General features: G+C 41.5%; 1 protein-coding gene across 19 annotated transcripts in view; it reads left to right on the top strand.

Moving 5' to 3' along the window:
- Positions 1–17,194, top strand: part of ANKS1B (ankyrin repeat and sterile alpha motif domain containing 1B) — a gene marked incomplete at both ends in the record, with an annotated part of 1,147,860 nt that overhangs the window by 1,114,879 nt on the left and 15,787 nt on the right. For all 19 annotated transcript variants that reach the window (XM_079714776.1, XM_079714773.1, XM_079714775.1 and 16 more), the window contains one exon: positions 682–819. In XM_079714776.1, the coding sequence (XP_079570902.1) occupies positions 682–819 (138 nt within the window). The remainder of the gene's footprint in view (positions 1–681; positions 820–17,194) is intronic.

The following is a 17,194-nucleotide window of genomic DNA, read 5'->3' as shown; positions in this document are numbered from 1 at the left end:
CACTCTCTGAGTACTGGTTTCACCACCCGTGAGCTGATGACGAGGATAACCACAGCACCACTCATAATTGTACACAGCGGGTATAGTGAGCAAAGCATTGTCATCCACGGGGCGCTGCATCTAGCATGCAGCGTGGTGTTTCCCTCATCCCACCCTTACACCTTAGTCTCCACGGAGTCTTCATGAGAGAGCGCCTTGATGTGCCCTCGCCTACCTGCCTTGGCTCTGGGGAGCTAGGGGCCAGGCACAAGACAACAGGTAAAAGATGGTGAGGGGTCAGCCTCCCGGCAGGCAGAACAACATGGCAGGTGATCCTTTCCAGACAGAGTTAGCAGGAGGCAGCGCTGACTCTACATGGAAAATGGAAACAGTAAAATGCTTAGTAGTTACTATTTTTTTTTTAAAAGTGTCTGCCACCCAGGCGGCTTCTGCACACAGCACCATGTGAGAACTGCTGCTCCAGGACAGGACTATTTTAGTTTGTTTTTAATTAAACGAAAGCATTCCTTCCAGACCTGGTGTACCTTTGCCCACGGATAGTGTGTTCAATCACTTTGAATGTTGCTGCTCTAGAACATTCTAGGATGAGGGAAAGCAACTGCTTCCCAGATCATTTGCCTTGGTTCTAAAATATGCTGGTTTGCAGAGGAAAACAATGGTCGTTTGTGTCATTTCTTCCAGAACATAATTGCCGAACATGAAATTCGTAATATCTCCTGTGCTGCCCAGGACCCAGAAGACCTCTCAACATTCGCTTATATCACAAAAGATTTGAAGTCCAATCACCACTACTGTCACGTGTTTACTGCCTTCGATGTGGTGAGTAACTACCCTCTTTGGACAAACTCAATATTTCCCTGAATACACCTGGACTTTATTGAAAGCCCAGCTTGCGATTTAGATGCTTGGCTTGTTTACCAAGTTTTAAGGTATACCTGGTGTAAGGTATTTTGCAGACTCAGCTTTTCTGAGTTTTTTCTATATTTTCATTCATTCATTAAATTTAGAACTCCACTTCTATCCAGTATCTGAACCGTCATTGCTCAGTTACTAACCTCACTTTTCATATCAGACGAGTTCCTTTCTTTCTCTGGTACCAAAATATAGTAAGTGTCTTCCAGCCTTTCTGTTCCTTTGCTATGTCTGTTGGTTTCTTTGGTAGCCATTTCTAACTAGTAGGGCGTGATAATCTAGGTTTATTTGGAGGAAAAATAAATTCAGTGCCTCATACAATATTTGTGGTTTTCTATATTGAATAGTAGTTAAATTAGACATTTGTAAATAATAATTGGGAACAGCAAGGTTTGGTCCATTTGAATATGGCCCGTATTCAGAAGTTAGTCTTGTAATGACGTCCTTACGGTGTTACACTACCTATAGTCCTATTTGTCATTAAGTCTAAAAACTAGCCCATATATTACAAACTTGGAAAATGGAAGCAATTCTAGAAAATAACAAGTATTCCTTCTTCTACCTTCAAGATGGTACAAAGTGCTCGAGGATAACTCTATTGTAGTACATTGGGCATTCTAAATTTGAAGCAGACAGAACAGAGACAGCTACAACCATGAAATAATTTGTAATCAGAATTCTAAAATGTCACTTTAATTTGACAATTCTGCTCTGCTCAAGTTTTGAAATACACATGTTTAAAGAATTACACAGAAATTGCAGTATAATATATGCTTGAGAGGCCAGCCCACAGTTCAGTGTCATGGGTAAGACTGCTTGAAGCAATCATTTTTAGTTCTGACAAACTCCCATGGACCAAGGACCACAGTAACCCAGAATTTACCCCATCCTAAGGGATGTTAGGCTCATGCCCAGAACGTTGTATCGGGCTGCATGTGGCCCATCCCTTTCAAGTTTGGAAGATTGAAAACAGGAAAGAATGCTATGTGCCTGTAATTTTTTTTTCTATTTTGAGAGGCATGAGGAGAATAGTATACAGGTGGTCTGTGTTAACAGTAAGGAGTGCAAAGCCAAGCCCTCAAAGGCTGCTCTAGATATCTCTGGATGCGTTTGTTTGCATGGGATCAACAGTGTTGATTAAAACCATGTCAGCATTAGGTTTCTGGTGCCTTAGACATAACTTGCCATTCTTGTGAAATGCAATTGTTTCTTTTTTTAGCATTTTTTAAAAATACCGGGCTTCCCTGGTGGCGCAGTGGTTGAGAGTCCGCCTGCCGATGCAGGGGACGCGGGTTCGTGCCCCGGTCCGGGAGGATCCCACATGCCGCGGAGCGGCTGGGCCCGTGAGCCATGGCCGCTGGGCCTGTGCGTCCGGAGCCTGTGCTCCGCGGCGGGAGAGGCCACAGCAGTGAGAGGCCCACGTACTGCAAAAAAAAAAAAAAAAAAAAAAAATATTTATTTGGTCGCACCAGGTCTTAGTTGTGGCAGGTGGGCTCCTTAGTTGTGGCATGCAGGCTTCTTAGTTGCAGCATGCATGTGGGATCTAGTTCCCTGACCAGGGATCAAACTCGGTCCCCCTGCATTGGGAGCTCGGAGTCCCAACCACTGCACCACCAGGGAAATCCCGCAATTTTTTCTTAAAACCAGCGAAATTCCATTCTATCCACATACATTTTGATTTGCATGATACACCTTTCTCTGGGATTTGCCTTGGTGTCATAGAAAGAACAGGCTGCTCAGAGTTCACATCCCAACTCGCTGCCTGCTCCCTGGTCTTAGGTGAGTTGCAGGACTTTTCTGAGTTCTGATTTCCTTTGTCTATAAAACAGGCACAGGGATTGTACCTTACAGGTTTTCTTTGGGATTAAAATGAAGGAACGTATGTAGAGCATTCATAAATAATGCGTGTTCAGTGTTTGCTTCCCCTGCACCACCTCTTCTCTCTCCTTGCCTGCTGACCTCACAGTTCAAGCCTGGACTTTTTCTGCTAAAAGACATAAGATAGATTTTCTAGAAGTGTACTTATGGTCCGAAGTTTTCCCACTGCCCTTGTGAAAGAATTGAAAAAAATGGAAGAAAAAAATAAATAAAATATAAACAATAGAAAGCATAGACCCTGTAGGCCTTCTATTGATATATTGCATCTATATAGTGTTTTCATTGAATGTCAACATTAGTATTCCAGTATTGTCAGGATGAATTCCACCCTTCCCTTGGGTATTGCAGCATTTCTTTCTAAATTGGTTTTAGAGTAATATATAATTTGCCTTCATAAGAGTATCCAAAACATTGTTCTCTATTGAAGCTAAAAATGATGCCCATGGGCCATCTGGCCTCTTGAGTTTTTTAAGCGTGTGTATATGTGACGCCAGAATACAGAAGTGAAATGTGGGGAAAAAACAGTCAACTGTTTAGTTTTAAGATCAACATGATGTTCCTGATACATTTGGAAAACGAGTGGAGAATTGCTTCACCTTTTGTCTTTTCATCCAGATGTTTGATTTAATGTAGACATTCACTAGGTTAGGAGTCTGGTTTCAGCTCCAGAGGATTTTCATCTTACACCACAAATCCACCATTTTAATCCTTTCTAGGTGAACAGTTTGTCTAACTTCAAAAATAGTAACAAAGGCCACCAGCCTTGACGTGGGCCTTCGAGCAATTTTGAGATGCACCAAGCTTTGCTTGCCCTAAAAAAAAACCTCTTTGAGCATGGATTTTGTATCTTTATGTAGGGCAGTTCAATATTCAGTCCAGTCTTCAAGCCTTAAAATTCTTTTGGTATGAACCAGTCCCCCAGGCTGCCCAAATGGAAAAAGAAAAGAAAAGAATACCTTAAGTATACATTTAGTCTTTCAGCTGATGTGTATGAGTACATGTACATTTTTTTTTTTTTTTTTTTTTTTTTTTTTTTTGCGGTATGCGGGCTCCTCACTGTTGTGGCCTCTCCCGCTGCGGAGCACAGGCTCCAGACGCGCAGGCCCAGCGGCCATGGCTCACGGGCCCAGCCGCTCCGCAGCACGTGGGATCCTCCCAGACCGGGGCACGAACCCGTGTCCCCTACATCGGCAGGCGAACTCTCAACCACTGCGCCACCGGGGAAGCCCCAACATGTACATTTTTAATTGCAGTTATTGCTACTTTGACCTTGTAGATCTTTTATGGGTCACGAGAAGTTTTGTTTGTTTGTTTGTTTGTTTGTTTACATCTTTATTGGAGTATAATTGCTTTACAATGGTGTGTTAGTTTCTGCTTTATAACAAAGTGAATCAGTTATACATATACATATGTTCCCATATCTTTTCCCTCTTGCGTCTCCCTTCCTCCCACCCTCCCTATCCCACCCCTCTAGGTGGTCAAAAAGCACAGAGCTGATCTCCCTGTACTATGCAACTGCTTCCCACTATCTATCTACCTTATGTTTGGTAGTGTATATATGTCCATGCCACTCTCTCACTTTGTCACAGCTTACCCTTCCCCCTCCCCATATCCTCAAGTCCATTCTCTAGTAGGTCTGTGTCTTTATTCCTGTCTTACCCCTAGGTTCTTCATGACATTTTCTTTTCTTCAATTCCATATATATGTGTTAGCATACAGTATTTGTCTTTCTCTTTCTGACTTACTTCACTCTGTATGACAAACTCTAGGTCCATCCACCTCATTACAAATAGCTCAATTTCGTTTCTTTTTATGGCTGAATGATATTCCATTGTATATATATGCCACATCTTCTTTATCCATTCATCCGATGATGGACACTTAGGTTGTTTCCATCTCCTGGCTATTGTAAATAGAGCTGCAATGAACATTTTGGTACATGACTCTTTTTGAATTATGGTTTACTCAGGGTGTATGCCCAGTAGTGGGATTGCTGGGTCATATGGTAGTTCTATTTTTAAGGAACCTCCATACTGTTCTCCATAGTGGCTGTACCAATTTACATTCCCACCAGCAGTGCAAGAATGTTCCCTTTTCTCCACACTCTCTCCAGCATTTATAGTTTCTAGATTTTTTGATGATGGCCATTCTGACTGGTGTGAGATGATATCTCATTGTAGTTTTGATTTGCATTTCTCTAGTGATTAATGATTTTGAGCATTCTTTCATGTGTTTGTTGGCAATCTGTATATCTTCTTTGGAGAAATGTCTATTTAGGTCTTCTGCCCGTTTTTGGATTGGGTTGTTTGTTTTTCTGTTATTGAGCTGCATGAGCTGGTTGTAAATTTTAGAGATTAATCCTTTGCCAGTTGCTTCATTTGCAAATATTTTCTCCCATTCTGAGGGTTGTCTTTTGGTCTTGTTTATGGTTTCCTTTGCTGTCCAAAGCTTTGAAGTTTCATTAGGTCCCATTTATTTTTGTTTTTATTTCCATTTCTCTAAGAGGTGGGTCAAAAAGGATCTTGCTGTGATTTATGTCATGGAGTGTTCTGCCTATGTTTTCCTCTAAGAGTTTGATAGTTTCTGGCCTTACATTTAGGTCTTTAATCCATTTTGAGCTTATTTTTGTGTATGGTGTTAGGGAGTGATCTAATCTCATACTTTTACATGTCCCTGTCCAGTTTTCCCAGCTCCCCTTATCGAAGAGGCTGTCCTTTCTCCACTGTACATTCCTGCCTCCTTTATCAAAGATAAGGTGACCATATGTGCGTGGGTTTATCTCTGGGCTTTCTATCCTGTTCCATTGATCTATCTTTCTGTTTTTGTGCCAGTACCATACTGTCTTGATTACTGTAGCTTTGTAGTATAGTCTGAAGTCAGGGAGCCTGATTCCTCCAGCTCCGTGTTTTGTTCTCAAGATTGCTTTGGCTATTCGGGGTCTTTTGTGTTTCCATACAAATTGTGAAATTTTTTGTTCTAGTTCTGTGAAAAATGCCAGTGGTAGTTTGATAGGGATTGCATTGAATTTGTAGATTGCTTTGGGTAGTAGAGTCATTTTCACAATGTTGATTCTTCCAATCCAAGAACATGGTAATCTCTCCATGTATTTGTATCATCCTTAATTTCTTTCATCAGTGTCTTATAATTTTCTGCATACAGATCTTTTGTCTCCTTAGGTAGGTTTATTCCTAGACATTTTATTCTTTTTTGTTGCAATGGTAAATGGGAGTGTTTTCTTGATTTCACTTTCAGATTTTTCATCATTAGTATATAGGAATGCCAGAGATTTCTGTGCATTAATTTTATATCCTGCTGCTTTACCAAATTCATTGATTAGCTCTAGTAGTTTTCTGGTAGCATCTTTAGGATTCTCTATGTATAGTCTCATGTCATCTGCAAACAGTGACAGCTTTACTTCTTCTTTTCCAATTTGGATTCCTTTTATTTCCTTTTCTTCTCTGATTGCTGTGGCTAAAACTTCCAAAACTATGTTGAATAAGAGTGGTGAGAGTGGGCAACCTTGTCTTGTTCCTGATCTTAGTGGAAATGCTTTCAGTTTTTCACCATTGAGGACGATGTTGGCTGTGGGTTTGTCATATATAGCCTTTATCATGTTGAGGAAAGTTCCCTCTATGCCTACTTTCTGCAGGGTTTTTATCATAAATGGGTGTTGAATTTTGTTGAAAGCTTTCTCTGCATCTATTGAGATGATCATATGGTTTTTCTCCTTCAATTTGTTAATATGGTGTATCACATTGACTGATTTGCATATATTGAAGAATCCTTGCATTCCTGGAATAAACCCCACTTGATCGTGGTGTATGATCCTTTTAATGTGCTGTTGGATTCTGTTTGCTAGTATTTTGTTGAGGATTTTTGCATCTATGTTCATCAGTGATATTGGCCTGTAGTTTTCTTTGTGACATCCTTGTCTGATTTTGGTATCAGGGTGATGGTGGCCTCGTAGAATGAGTTTGGGAGTGTTCCTCCCTGTGCTGTATTTTGGAGGAGTTTGAGAAGGATAGGTGTTAGCGCTTCTCTAAATGTTTGATAGAATTCGCCTGTGAAGCCATCTGGTCCTGGGCTTTTGTTTGTTGGAAGATTTTTAATCACAGTTTCAATTTCAGTGCTGGTCACAAGAAGTTTTTATGAATATTTCTTATCACGAAGAAAACCCAGTGATGTCTAGGAGGCTTCCAGTTTATGGAGAGTTGGATTTGAAATTCAGAGCATTTTTCCCATAGAAATCCTGTGGTTTTGGAAGGGAGGCTCCAGCCCCCCTACAAATATGAGCATGTGAATTTAACGTAGTTCCTTTACTCTGGGACCTTGCAGAGCCCTTAATAGGCTCAGATACCGGGAGGGGGTGGAGTGAACCTGGTTTCCCAAGTTCATTTGGCCGTGGTAGCCTCTTTTGGGGAGAGCTTCTCACGGAGGTGGTGTTCTGCAGAACACACTTCAGGAAATGTTACGCTTTATCTTCTCTAAGCTTGTTTCCATGACTTAGAATCTATGCTAAATTCAGCTTGTGATATTTTCAGTTTTTAATGACAAGTAGATGAAAATTTTAAAGGACTAGAGCAGAAAGGGAATTAGGGTTCCCAAGAAAATCCGGTATGTACCTACCGGCGCGCTCCAGACCTACTCTGCATTCTAGACTCACTATGGTGACAGCTGATTTCTAGTCACCTCCCCAGTGGGGGACACATCTCATCCACTACAGAACAAGAGGCTGCCCAACCTCCACCTTCCGGGCCGTGAAAACTTGGGGGAAGAGAGTAGGACTGTGTAGGGAAAAAGAATGTGTTACAAGACCAGGAGTTGTAAGGCTTAAAACAACGGATTCAGCTTTTCTCTTCTCCACTCTTATCTCAAATGAATGAAGGGGAAATCCGTGCTGCTGAGGTGACAAGAGGGAGAATGGGTATTTCAGTGGCCACCAGATCCCAAGGCTGCAGTGATCATCCTCAAAGGCCACCATAGGAAAGAGATAGATATAACCAAGATCATTTGGCAACTATCATCTTCTATGTATTATTCACTCAGTCTAGATTTCTAGGACATAGAATGGAGATAGGTAGATTAGAAAGATTTTGATGCATTCTCTGTGGGACTGTCAGATTTATTTTAAAAATCTGGGAGGGACCTCATTCACTAGTTCTAAAATATGAAAGGTTTATTTTGTTTAAATAGCATTAAAAGCCATGACTGCCGCTAAACCCTGGCTAATTCTCACTTCTCTATAAAGAACATGTTTGCAGTCTTTGATATTTTTAACCATGCTCATTTTTCTCTTACTGGCACCTCCCAAATCCTGTCATCTTCAGTGTGTACGGCTTAGACTGGTTGTGGAATGTGTAGAGAATGTCAAAGTCTTGATGTCGGTGGGCGGTGCGTGGGGGAGACGAGGCTCCCTCTTTCCTGTGCTTTCTTGGCTGAATGTGGGCCGTGAAAGGATCTAAACTGGAGAAACAGAGATGACAAAATGCAGGAAACCATGGTCAGCAGGGGGACAGCATTTTATAGTCCTTTTCCATCACTAGGTACCAGCAAACCTAAGCGCAAGGGAAGAAAACACCAGAGTCGACCACTCTGTCATAATCAGTTTAATCAAAGTGAGATTCCTGAGCCCTTTAATTTTCTCCAGTTTTATTGAGATAAAATTGACATAACACTGTATTCATTTTAGATGTAGAGCACACGGATTTGATATATGTATGTGCTGCAAAATGATCAGCACAGTAAGTTAACATCCATCACCTCACATAGTTACACATTGTGTGTGTGTGTGTGTGTGTGTGTGTGTGTGTGTGTGAGAGAGAGAGAGAGAGAGAGATAAGATCTGCTCTGTCAGCAACTTTCAAATGTACACTACAGGCATACCTGAAAGATACTGCAGGTTCTGTTCCAGACTACTGCAGTGAATCGAATATCACAATAAAGCAAGTCACATGAATTTTTTGGTTTCCCAGTGCATATAAAAATTATGTGTACACTGTACTGTAGCCTGTTATGTGTGCAATACCATCATGTGTAAAAAAACAATGTACATGCCTTAATTTTAAAATGCTTTATTGCTAAAAAATGCTCACCATCATCTGAGCCTTCAGCGAGTCATAATCTTTTTGTAATGGTAGCATCAAAGACCTGATCACAGTTCACCATAAGAAATATAATCATAATGAAAAAGTTTGAAATCTTGCCAGAATTACCAAAATGGGACACAGAAACACAAAATGAGTAAATACTGTCATAAAAATGGAGCCAGTAGACTTGCTCAATGCAGGGTGCCACAAGCCTTCAATTTTTTAAAATAGCAATATCTTCAAAGTGCAATAAAACGAGGTATGCCTGTACGGTACTGTTAACTATAGTCACCATGCTGTACATTGCATCCCTGGGACTTATTTATCTTATAACTGGAAGTTTGTGCCTTTTGACCACTTTCACCCATTTCTCCCTTTCTTAAACTCGGAGATTCTTTTCGTGGAGTAGCGTGGGGTTCCGAACGGAAAGTACTTATGGCTTATGTTGCAGAGATTGTCCCACACAGTGGGAATTTACAAGTGCAAAAGAACTTCCGTTATCGTTGATGTTAGTTGACCTCTGACAATGAAATTAGTAGTGTATGTGGAGCTAGGTGGTCTCTTTCATTCTGTTTCTCATTTTCTCCACCTGAAAATGACCCTCAACCTGTTGGACTATGATACTATGAAAATAAATGGCAATGTAAGAAAATGCTAAAGTGCATAGAGCCCTTAAGATGGGACTGTAACACTTTCCCTGGCTAGTCTCCCACTTACAAAGTAGCAACCTACACTTAAGTAGAGGCCTTTCCCTGGCCCCTTGCAGCACCTGAAACTCATCAAGTCAGTGGCAGGAGTGATTGAATAAAAATGGCACTTCGCTGGTGGTCCAGTGGTTAAGACTCTGAGCTCCCAATTCAGGGAGCCTGGGTTCGATCCCTGGTCTGGGAACTAGATCCCGCACGCTGCAACTAAGACCCAGTGCAGCCAAATAAATAAAAATTTAAAAAAAAACAAAAACAAAACACGGCAGCACTCCCAGTCCTATGGCCGTTATATACCACCTCCTCCCCCGCCCCCGCAAAAATAGATTAACACTGCTGGGTTACATTTATCCATACCTCCTCTCCATTGGCATAAATCGTTGAGAATTAACTAGGCCATAAAGCCACAGGTGGGTGAATATTAAGAGACTAATAGTCACTCTGTTTTCCTCTCATCCCGATTGTTTTGAGGGGTGAGGGGGATGTTATCAGAGCTTTAACTCAGTCCCATTTTCTATGAAGTTAGAAGGAAGGTGGTCATTCTGATTTCTTTTCACAGGTTGTGTTGCAGCATTCGTACATGTATTCGTTATAGCCCCCTCCCAAAGACTGAAAATCAAATGTCATGTCTAGGGGTGACGCCTTTAGAATCAGCCTGGTTTTGAATCCCAGGTCAGTACTTCTTAGTTTCATAGTTTGGGCAAGAATGCCTGTAATCCTCAGTTTCCTCATCTGTAAAATAGAGATAACAGCAGTACCCGCTGCCTAGGGTTACGGTAAGGATTAAGTGAGATGACACACGTCCATGTCCAGCACATGGTGTTCAGTCAGTCTCAGCTTCTAAGGGCGGGAGAGCAGCAACAGCAGTTACAGGGCTGATTATGTTCTTTCTCATCAGACCTGTGTGAGGATTTATGTCCCAGTTTTCGGTTTACAACATACGTTTGCTGCGGCGGTATCCCACACCTGAGAGGAAAAGTCCAAGTCTGTATAAAATACATTTCTACATTTATTGAGCGCCTGCCGTGAGTCAGGCACACCGCGCTGCTCTCCAGGATGTCCGAGTTCAGGGGGAGAATCAGGGACATAACGAAAGGTTGCAGTAAAACCCTGTCCGTGCCCTCCTGCAGTTTTGCTGGCCCCAGCAGGGTGAGGGCTCCCAGAGGAGAGGGACACAGGGGCTGGAAGCTCAACGTTGAGTTTGTATGAAGATGTGGGCATCTTGGAGGCCTGACAATTCATGAACGCACTTTGGAAAGATGAGGTGAGGCATTAGACAGTCATCTGCCATAAGCAGAGAAAAAGTCATTTTTATCAACTGTCTTGTCCATTTGAGAAAGATTTTCAACAAGCGTTAAAATTTGGTAGGTAAGAAGGGTCTTGAATATGATAAATGCCCCTTTGGAGGCATCACAAGTTGGCGAAGGGTTTACTGTAGTTTCCGCTAGGAACTTTTACTTTTGAAGAGGGGTGAGGAGTTGAAATCCAGCAAATCTCTCTTCTGCACACCCTTTCCCCAAGTCCCTGCCAAGTAATAGGACAAAGACGGGTCGTGTTCCCCTTCTGCCCTGGCAGGCCAGCCCCTCCAGCATGGGTGTGAGAGGTCTGCTGTCCAGCCACCGTAGGCTGTGGTTCCATGTGGACAGGCGACCACCGGGTGTGAGTACATGATTGCTACAGAGAACCTATAACTTTAGAAGAAAGCCTTTCTTAGTCTTTCACTGAGCTGATGACACTCATGTACTTGGGGTGAGGCATGACGTGAAACCGTAGCAGATGCACGCCACCAGAACGCTCTGCCGCCTTTAAAAGTCCGGTTTTTGAAGCCCATTTAATGGCATGCAAAAGCCATTCATGATTTAATGTTGCGTGAAAAAGTGACTCATGAAACTGCGCGTAAATATCATTCTAATTTTGTTTTTAAATTCACATAAATATTCATATAGCTTATAAACGTATTTGTGGATATATACAAATGTAAAAGGAAAAGAAACCGAAATGGAGCAGTGGCTATATCCCAGCAGTAGAATTTTGCAGGTGATTTTTAATTTTCTTCTTTATGTATTTTCAAAAATTTCTACATGTACCCCTGTTATATTTAGAGAGAAATATTAATTTCATTATTCTTTTAGTTAGCTGGAATTAGCCCTAAAGAAACTTTCTGCATTTTATCCAGTTGCTGTGGCAGCCCTGGGCTAGATAGGCATCTTAGCAGAATGCCTAATATTTATTTCTAAATGCTGAAGACCTGTGATTGGGCAATGTTTGTTTCTATAAATATAATCTATCAAGACTTAATCACTGACTTGTACTTGAGAGAACTAAGTAGGTAGAGCTAAGGAATGTCAATGAATTCTGTGAATATGGCCAGAATATTCTCAGTTATTTTTGCCTCAAGACGTGGGTGAAGCAAGTTGTAGATGAAACCTACCCTGGCTCTTAAAAAACAAGATGTACAAGCAAAATACAGCCAGAGGAGAAATGTGGCTTCTTTCTGGAGGACCCACCATAGACCCATATTGAAAACGCTTTCCTTTATCTTTAGGCCCAAAGGGCGTGCCCTGCACTGGTTCAGCATTTGTTCAACCAGGATCTAACTGTGGAGAGAAAATAGAAGGGAAGAACCCGCTGTGGCCATCCACAGGCACCCATATCTTACCCTTGAGGTGCAAGTCCTCTTATCTTAGGGACCTACCAGGCAGCGTCCCTTTTTCAGTTCCTCCAACATTTATTGAGCACCTGATATGTCCTAAGCCCTAGAGGTGCAGTCAAATGAGAGGAGAGCCCTCAAGGAGCTCAGCCGGCTGGGGCATTTGGACCTATAAGGAGAAAATCCTAATAAATTCTTTACAGTCAGCGGAGCTGTGCCCATCTGAGGAGGGGCACCTGGCGCAGCCTGGGGCGTCGGGGAAGGGGATTCAGAGCAGGCTCCTGGAAGACGCAGTGCCCCAGGTGAATCTTCAAGGTTGAGCAGTAACTCACCAGACAAAGGGAGAGGTGGGGAACGGGCATATTGTTAAGAATAAAAGCCATTTAATAATAGACAAAGTACTTGGCCATTTAGAATAGTTTTGGGGTGAGCGTTGCTGTGAGGACATCCCCTGTGGTGAAAGCCAGCCCTGTGGTCACTGCACTTCCGTGCACTGGCTGGTGGATTGTTGAGACCTGCAGTCCAGCCTTTGGGGAATGTGCTCCTGTTTAACATGGCATCAGCTATACATACATCTCTAAACTGAAGCCGTTGTTGGTTGGGTAAAAGACAGACAACAGCATCTAATCAGAGAACCCTGGAGCTCCCAGGTGGAGAGGGACCTAAGGGTCACCAGGACCAGACCCCCTCTCAGTGTCATCTCCTCAGTGGCAGTGATAGGTACAGAGGCAGGCAGCCCAGGGCAGACTTAGCCCATGCAGGTGATCCAGGCGTGGTCTTTACTCACTGACACTGGTGTAGTAGACCTCTGAGGCTCCTCTTAACAGCCCGGGCTTCTTTGCACAGATACAGCCCTTTTTTCCTTGAATGTCTGTTTGCACCCTCTTCAGGTGCGGATAGCCTCTGCCGACCTCAGGAATTGCTTCTGCTGGCCCCCAGGAGCCAAAGGATATTCAGGTCCTGTAGCTTTCTGAGACTATGGAATACAATTATTTGTTCCTTCAATTTTAGTCACTAAAATGTGGTGTTTTGGGGGGTTTTTGTTTTTTTTAATGCTAATGGAAAGTGCCTGCAGACAGATCGGAATGGTCCACTTGTAAACAGCAGCCTCCCAGCCTAAGCCAGCAGGGCCTCTCTCCCTGTGGTGTCCCCTCTCTCCTCAGCACACTTCCTTTTTTGTCACTTTAACCAGATGATGTGAGACTCGTGTCTGATGTACCTTGTCAGCCATTTTTTCAGTAATGGGTTAAACAAAATATTAGCTGTCGAATAAATGTTTAAGTGAACAACCACCCACCATTTATACTATGCCTCCTTCCATAAAGGACTTAAGGCAGCCTACATGAATAGGTATGTTAAATCTGAAAATATAGATAGATACACATGGATCTGAAGTAGGGAAAATACACACTAAAAAGAAGATCAAGAGCCGGGGGAAAGTTTTAACATCAACATGCAGACCACAGAATTCTACATAGTGACTAGAACTGAGCCACAAATTTGGCTCTGAGCTTCCTGGAGGTCAAGGCAAGTAGGAAAACACAGTCATTACATGCCTGATATTTCTTGGGTGAGTATACCCCATCCTCTCAGAAGACAAAACTTCAATGAGAGTGATTCTGAAAGAACTTTTTTTTTTAATTGAAGCATAGCTGATTTACAGTGTTTCTGGTGTACAGCAAAGTGATTCAGTTATATATATATATATATATATATATATATATACACATATATCTATTCTTTTTCATATTCTTTTCCATTATAGGTTATTATAAGATATTGATTATAGCTCCCTGTGCTATACAGTAGGTCCTTGTTGTTTATCTATTTTATATATAGTAGTGTGTATCTGTTAATCCCAGATTACTAACTTAACCCTCCTTCCCCCTTTGGTAACCATAATTTTGTTTTCTATGTCTGTGAGTCTATTTCTGTTTTGTAAATAAGTTCATTTGTATCATTTTTTTAGACTCCACATATAAGTGATATCATATGATATTTGTCTTTCTCTGACTGCACTTAGTATGATGATTTCCAGGTCCATCCATGTTGCTGCAAATGGCATTATTTCATTCTTTTTTATGGCTGAGTTATATTCCATTGTATATATGTACCACATCTTTAACCATTCATCTCTCAATGGACATTTAGGTTGCTTCCATGTCTTGGCTATTGTAATAGTGCTGCTATGAACATTGGGGTGCATGTAACTTTTCAAATAAGAGTTCTCGTCTTTTCCGGCTATATGCCCAGGAGTGGGTTTGCTGGATCATATGGTAACTATATTTTTAGTTTTTGTAAGGAACCTCCATACTGTTCTCCGTAGTGGCTGCACCAATTTACATTCCCACCAACAGTGTAGAAGGATTCCTTTTTCTCCACACCCTCTCCAGCATTTATTATTTGTAGACTTTTTAATGATGGCCATTCTGACTGGTGTGAGGTGATACCTCATTGTAGTTTCGATTTGTATTTCTCTAATAATTAGTGATGTTGAACATCTTTTCATGTGCCTGTTGGCCATCTGTATGTCTTCTTTGGAGAAATGTCTGTTTAGGTCTTCTGCCCATTTTTTGATTGGGTTGTTTGTGGTTTTTTGATACTGAGCTGTATGTGCTGTTTGTATATTTTGGAATTAATCTCTTGTCGGTCGCACTGTTTGCAAATATTTTCTCCCATTCCGTAGGTTGTCTTTTGGTCTTGTTTATGGTTTCCTGTGCTGTGCAAAAGCTTTTACGTTTAATTAGTCCCATTTGTTACTTTTGCTTTTGTTTCCATTCCTCTAGGAGGTGGACCCAAACAAACATTGCTGCGATTTATGTCAGAGAGTGTTCTGCCCGTGTCTTCCTCTAGGAGTTTTATAGTGTCTAGGAGTTTACAGTATACCGGTCTTGCATTTAGCTCTTTAACCCATTTTGAGTTTATTTGTGTGTATGGTGTTAGAGAATGTTCTAATTTCATTCTTTTCTATGTAGCTGTCCAGTTTTCCCAGCACCACTTATTAAAAAAAGACTGTCCTTTCTCCATTGTATATTCTTGCCTCTTGTTGTAGATTAATTGACAAGTGTGGGGGTTTATTTCTGGACTCTCTATTCTGTTCCATTGACCTATGTGTCTGTTTTGTGCCAGTACCATACTGTTTGATTACTGTAGCTTGTCATATAGTCTGAAGTCAGGGAGCCTGATTCCTCTAGCTCCATTCTTCTTTTTTTTTTTGTATTGGCTATTTGGGGTGTTTGGTGTTTCCATAGAAATTTAAATTTTTTTCCAGTTCTGTGAAAAATGCCATTGGTAATTTGATAGGGATTGCATTGAATCTGTAGATTTCTTTGGGAGGTACGGTCATTTTAACAATATTGATTCTTCCAATCTAAGAACATGGTATATCTTTCAATCTGTTTGTGTCATCTTCAGTTTCTTTCATCAGCATCTTATAGTTTTTGGAGTACAGGTGTTTTGCCTCCATAGGTAGGTTTATTCCTAGGTTTTTTGGGTATTTTTTTTTTTGACGCGATGGTGAAAGAACTTTTTGTCCTGGGTCTCCAGGAGGGGATATTGTGTGATGGTGTCTTCACCAACATTCATATGCTGAATCTCCAAAATGCAAGATGGTTCCTCAGAGGGTCCTTCAGTGAAAGTGGAGGCAGAACACCAACAGACTCATGAAAGCAATAAGGCAGGACAGCCCAGTGGCACAAAACACTGTCTTATCTAAAGTCAGATCTGGGTTTGAATCCTGGCTCTGCCCCTGACTAGCTGTGTGAACTTGGCCAAGTTAATCAATCTCACTAATCATGAGTTTCTCACACATAAAATGGGGATGATAATTCCTCCTCTACAAGGTGGTTGTGAGGGTTACATAATCCACATCAGGCCCTTAGCTGGTCTCTGGGGTGTAGTTAACAATGCCATGTGGTAGTTGCTGCTACCACTGCTTTATCATCTGTATGAGAGGAAGTAGAATGTGGTTCAAGTTGACAGGTGGTCCGATTTGGTGCAGGGATCAAACCTAGCATGGCTACAAGACTGGACTGACTGCATGTCCATAAGCTAATGTCCACATAGAACATTTTCCGCTGGGTTTGATAGAAATTGGACAGAAGAGTCAACTCTTTGCTCTGGAAGGAAGGAAGAACTGAGTATTCTAAAATTCAGCTGAGCAGATGCTAGAATTGACATCCAGTATAAAAACTGACCAAATGGATGGCCAGCCCCACTAGTACATGGGGGTGAGCTGTGGAAACACCAGAAAACAGGGCCTGGATTTTGCCTGGAAAACAGTTCCCAACCCCCTCTGCCAAAGAAGGAAAAGGCAGGTGATGGATAAAGAGTAAGATTATTTTGAGCTAGAAGATCTTCTCTTATTTTTAATGCTCAAAATGCAAAAGCTTATTATTTTTTATGATTGTAAAATTATTCGTCATTTGAATAAAGTTCAAAACATACAAAGAAGTATAAAGAAGAGAAAATTTGTCCACGATCTTAACACTTAGTGATAACCACTAGTAACGTTTTGATATAAACTGTTTTCTATGCACATAGATAGATACCATCTATGTACATATACATAATTTTTACTGAGTCTTTTAACCAGCTTTTTTAATGCCTCCATTTTCATTTTAAATGGCTGCCTAGTATCTCACTGTGTGGATCTATGTAGTATACTTAATCAGTTCCCTATTGGGAGAAATTTTTAAACTACGATGAATATTCTTGCAAATATGCCATTGAACCCTTGAGCCCAAAAGATTTTCAAACCACGAGTTTCCAACACAGAAAAATCCTAGTGATGAGCCAACTAATATAAATTAATTACCTGGGTGCCCAGAGTTTTCCCTAGGGGACAGATTGCCTACAGTCTATGCTTCAGTTATTCTAATACCAGAATGATGAGTGTGCTGGGTACAGCCTCGGTGACTAGGATGCAGGAGAACAATGGGGGACACCTCTTTGCCTCATCATGA

The sequence above is a fragment of the Hyperoodon ampullatus genome, assembly GCF_949752795.1.
Source record: "Hyperoodon ampullatus genome assembly, chromosome: 11".
Classification (NCBI taxonomy): domain Eukaryota; kingdom Metazoa; phylum Chordata; class Mammalia; order Artiodactyla; family Ziphiidae; genus Hyperoodon; species Hyperoodon ampullatus.
This window is presented reverse-complemented; position numbering and strand designations above follow the sequence as displayed.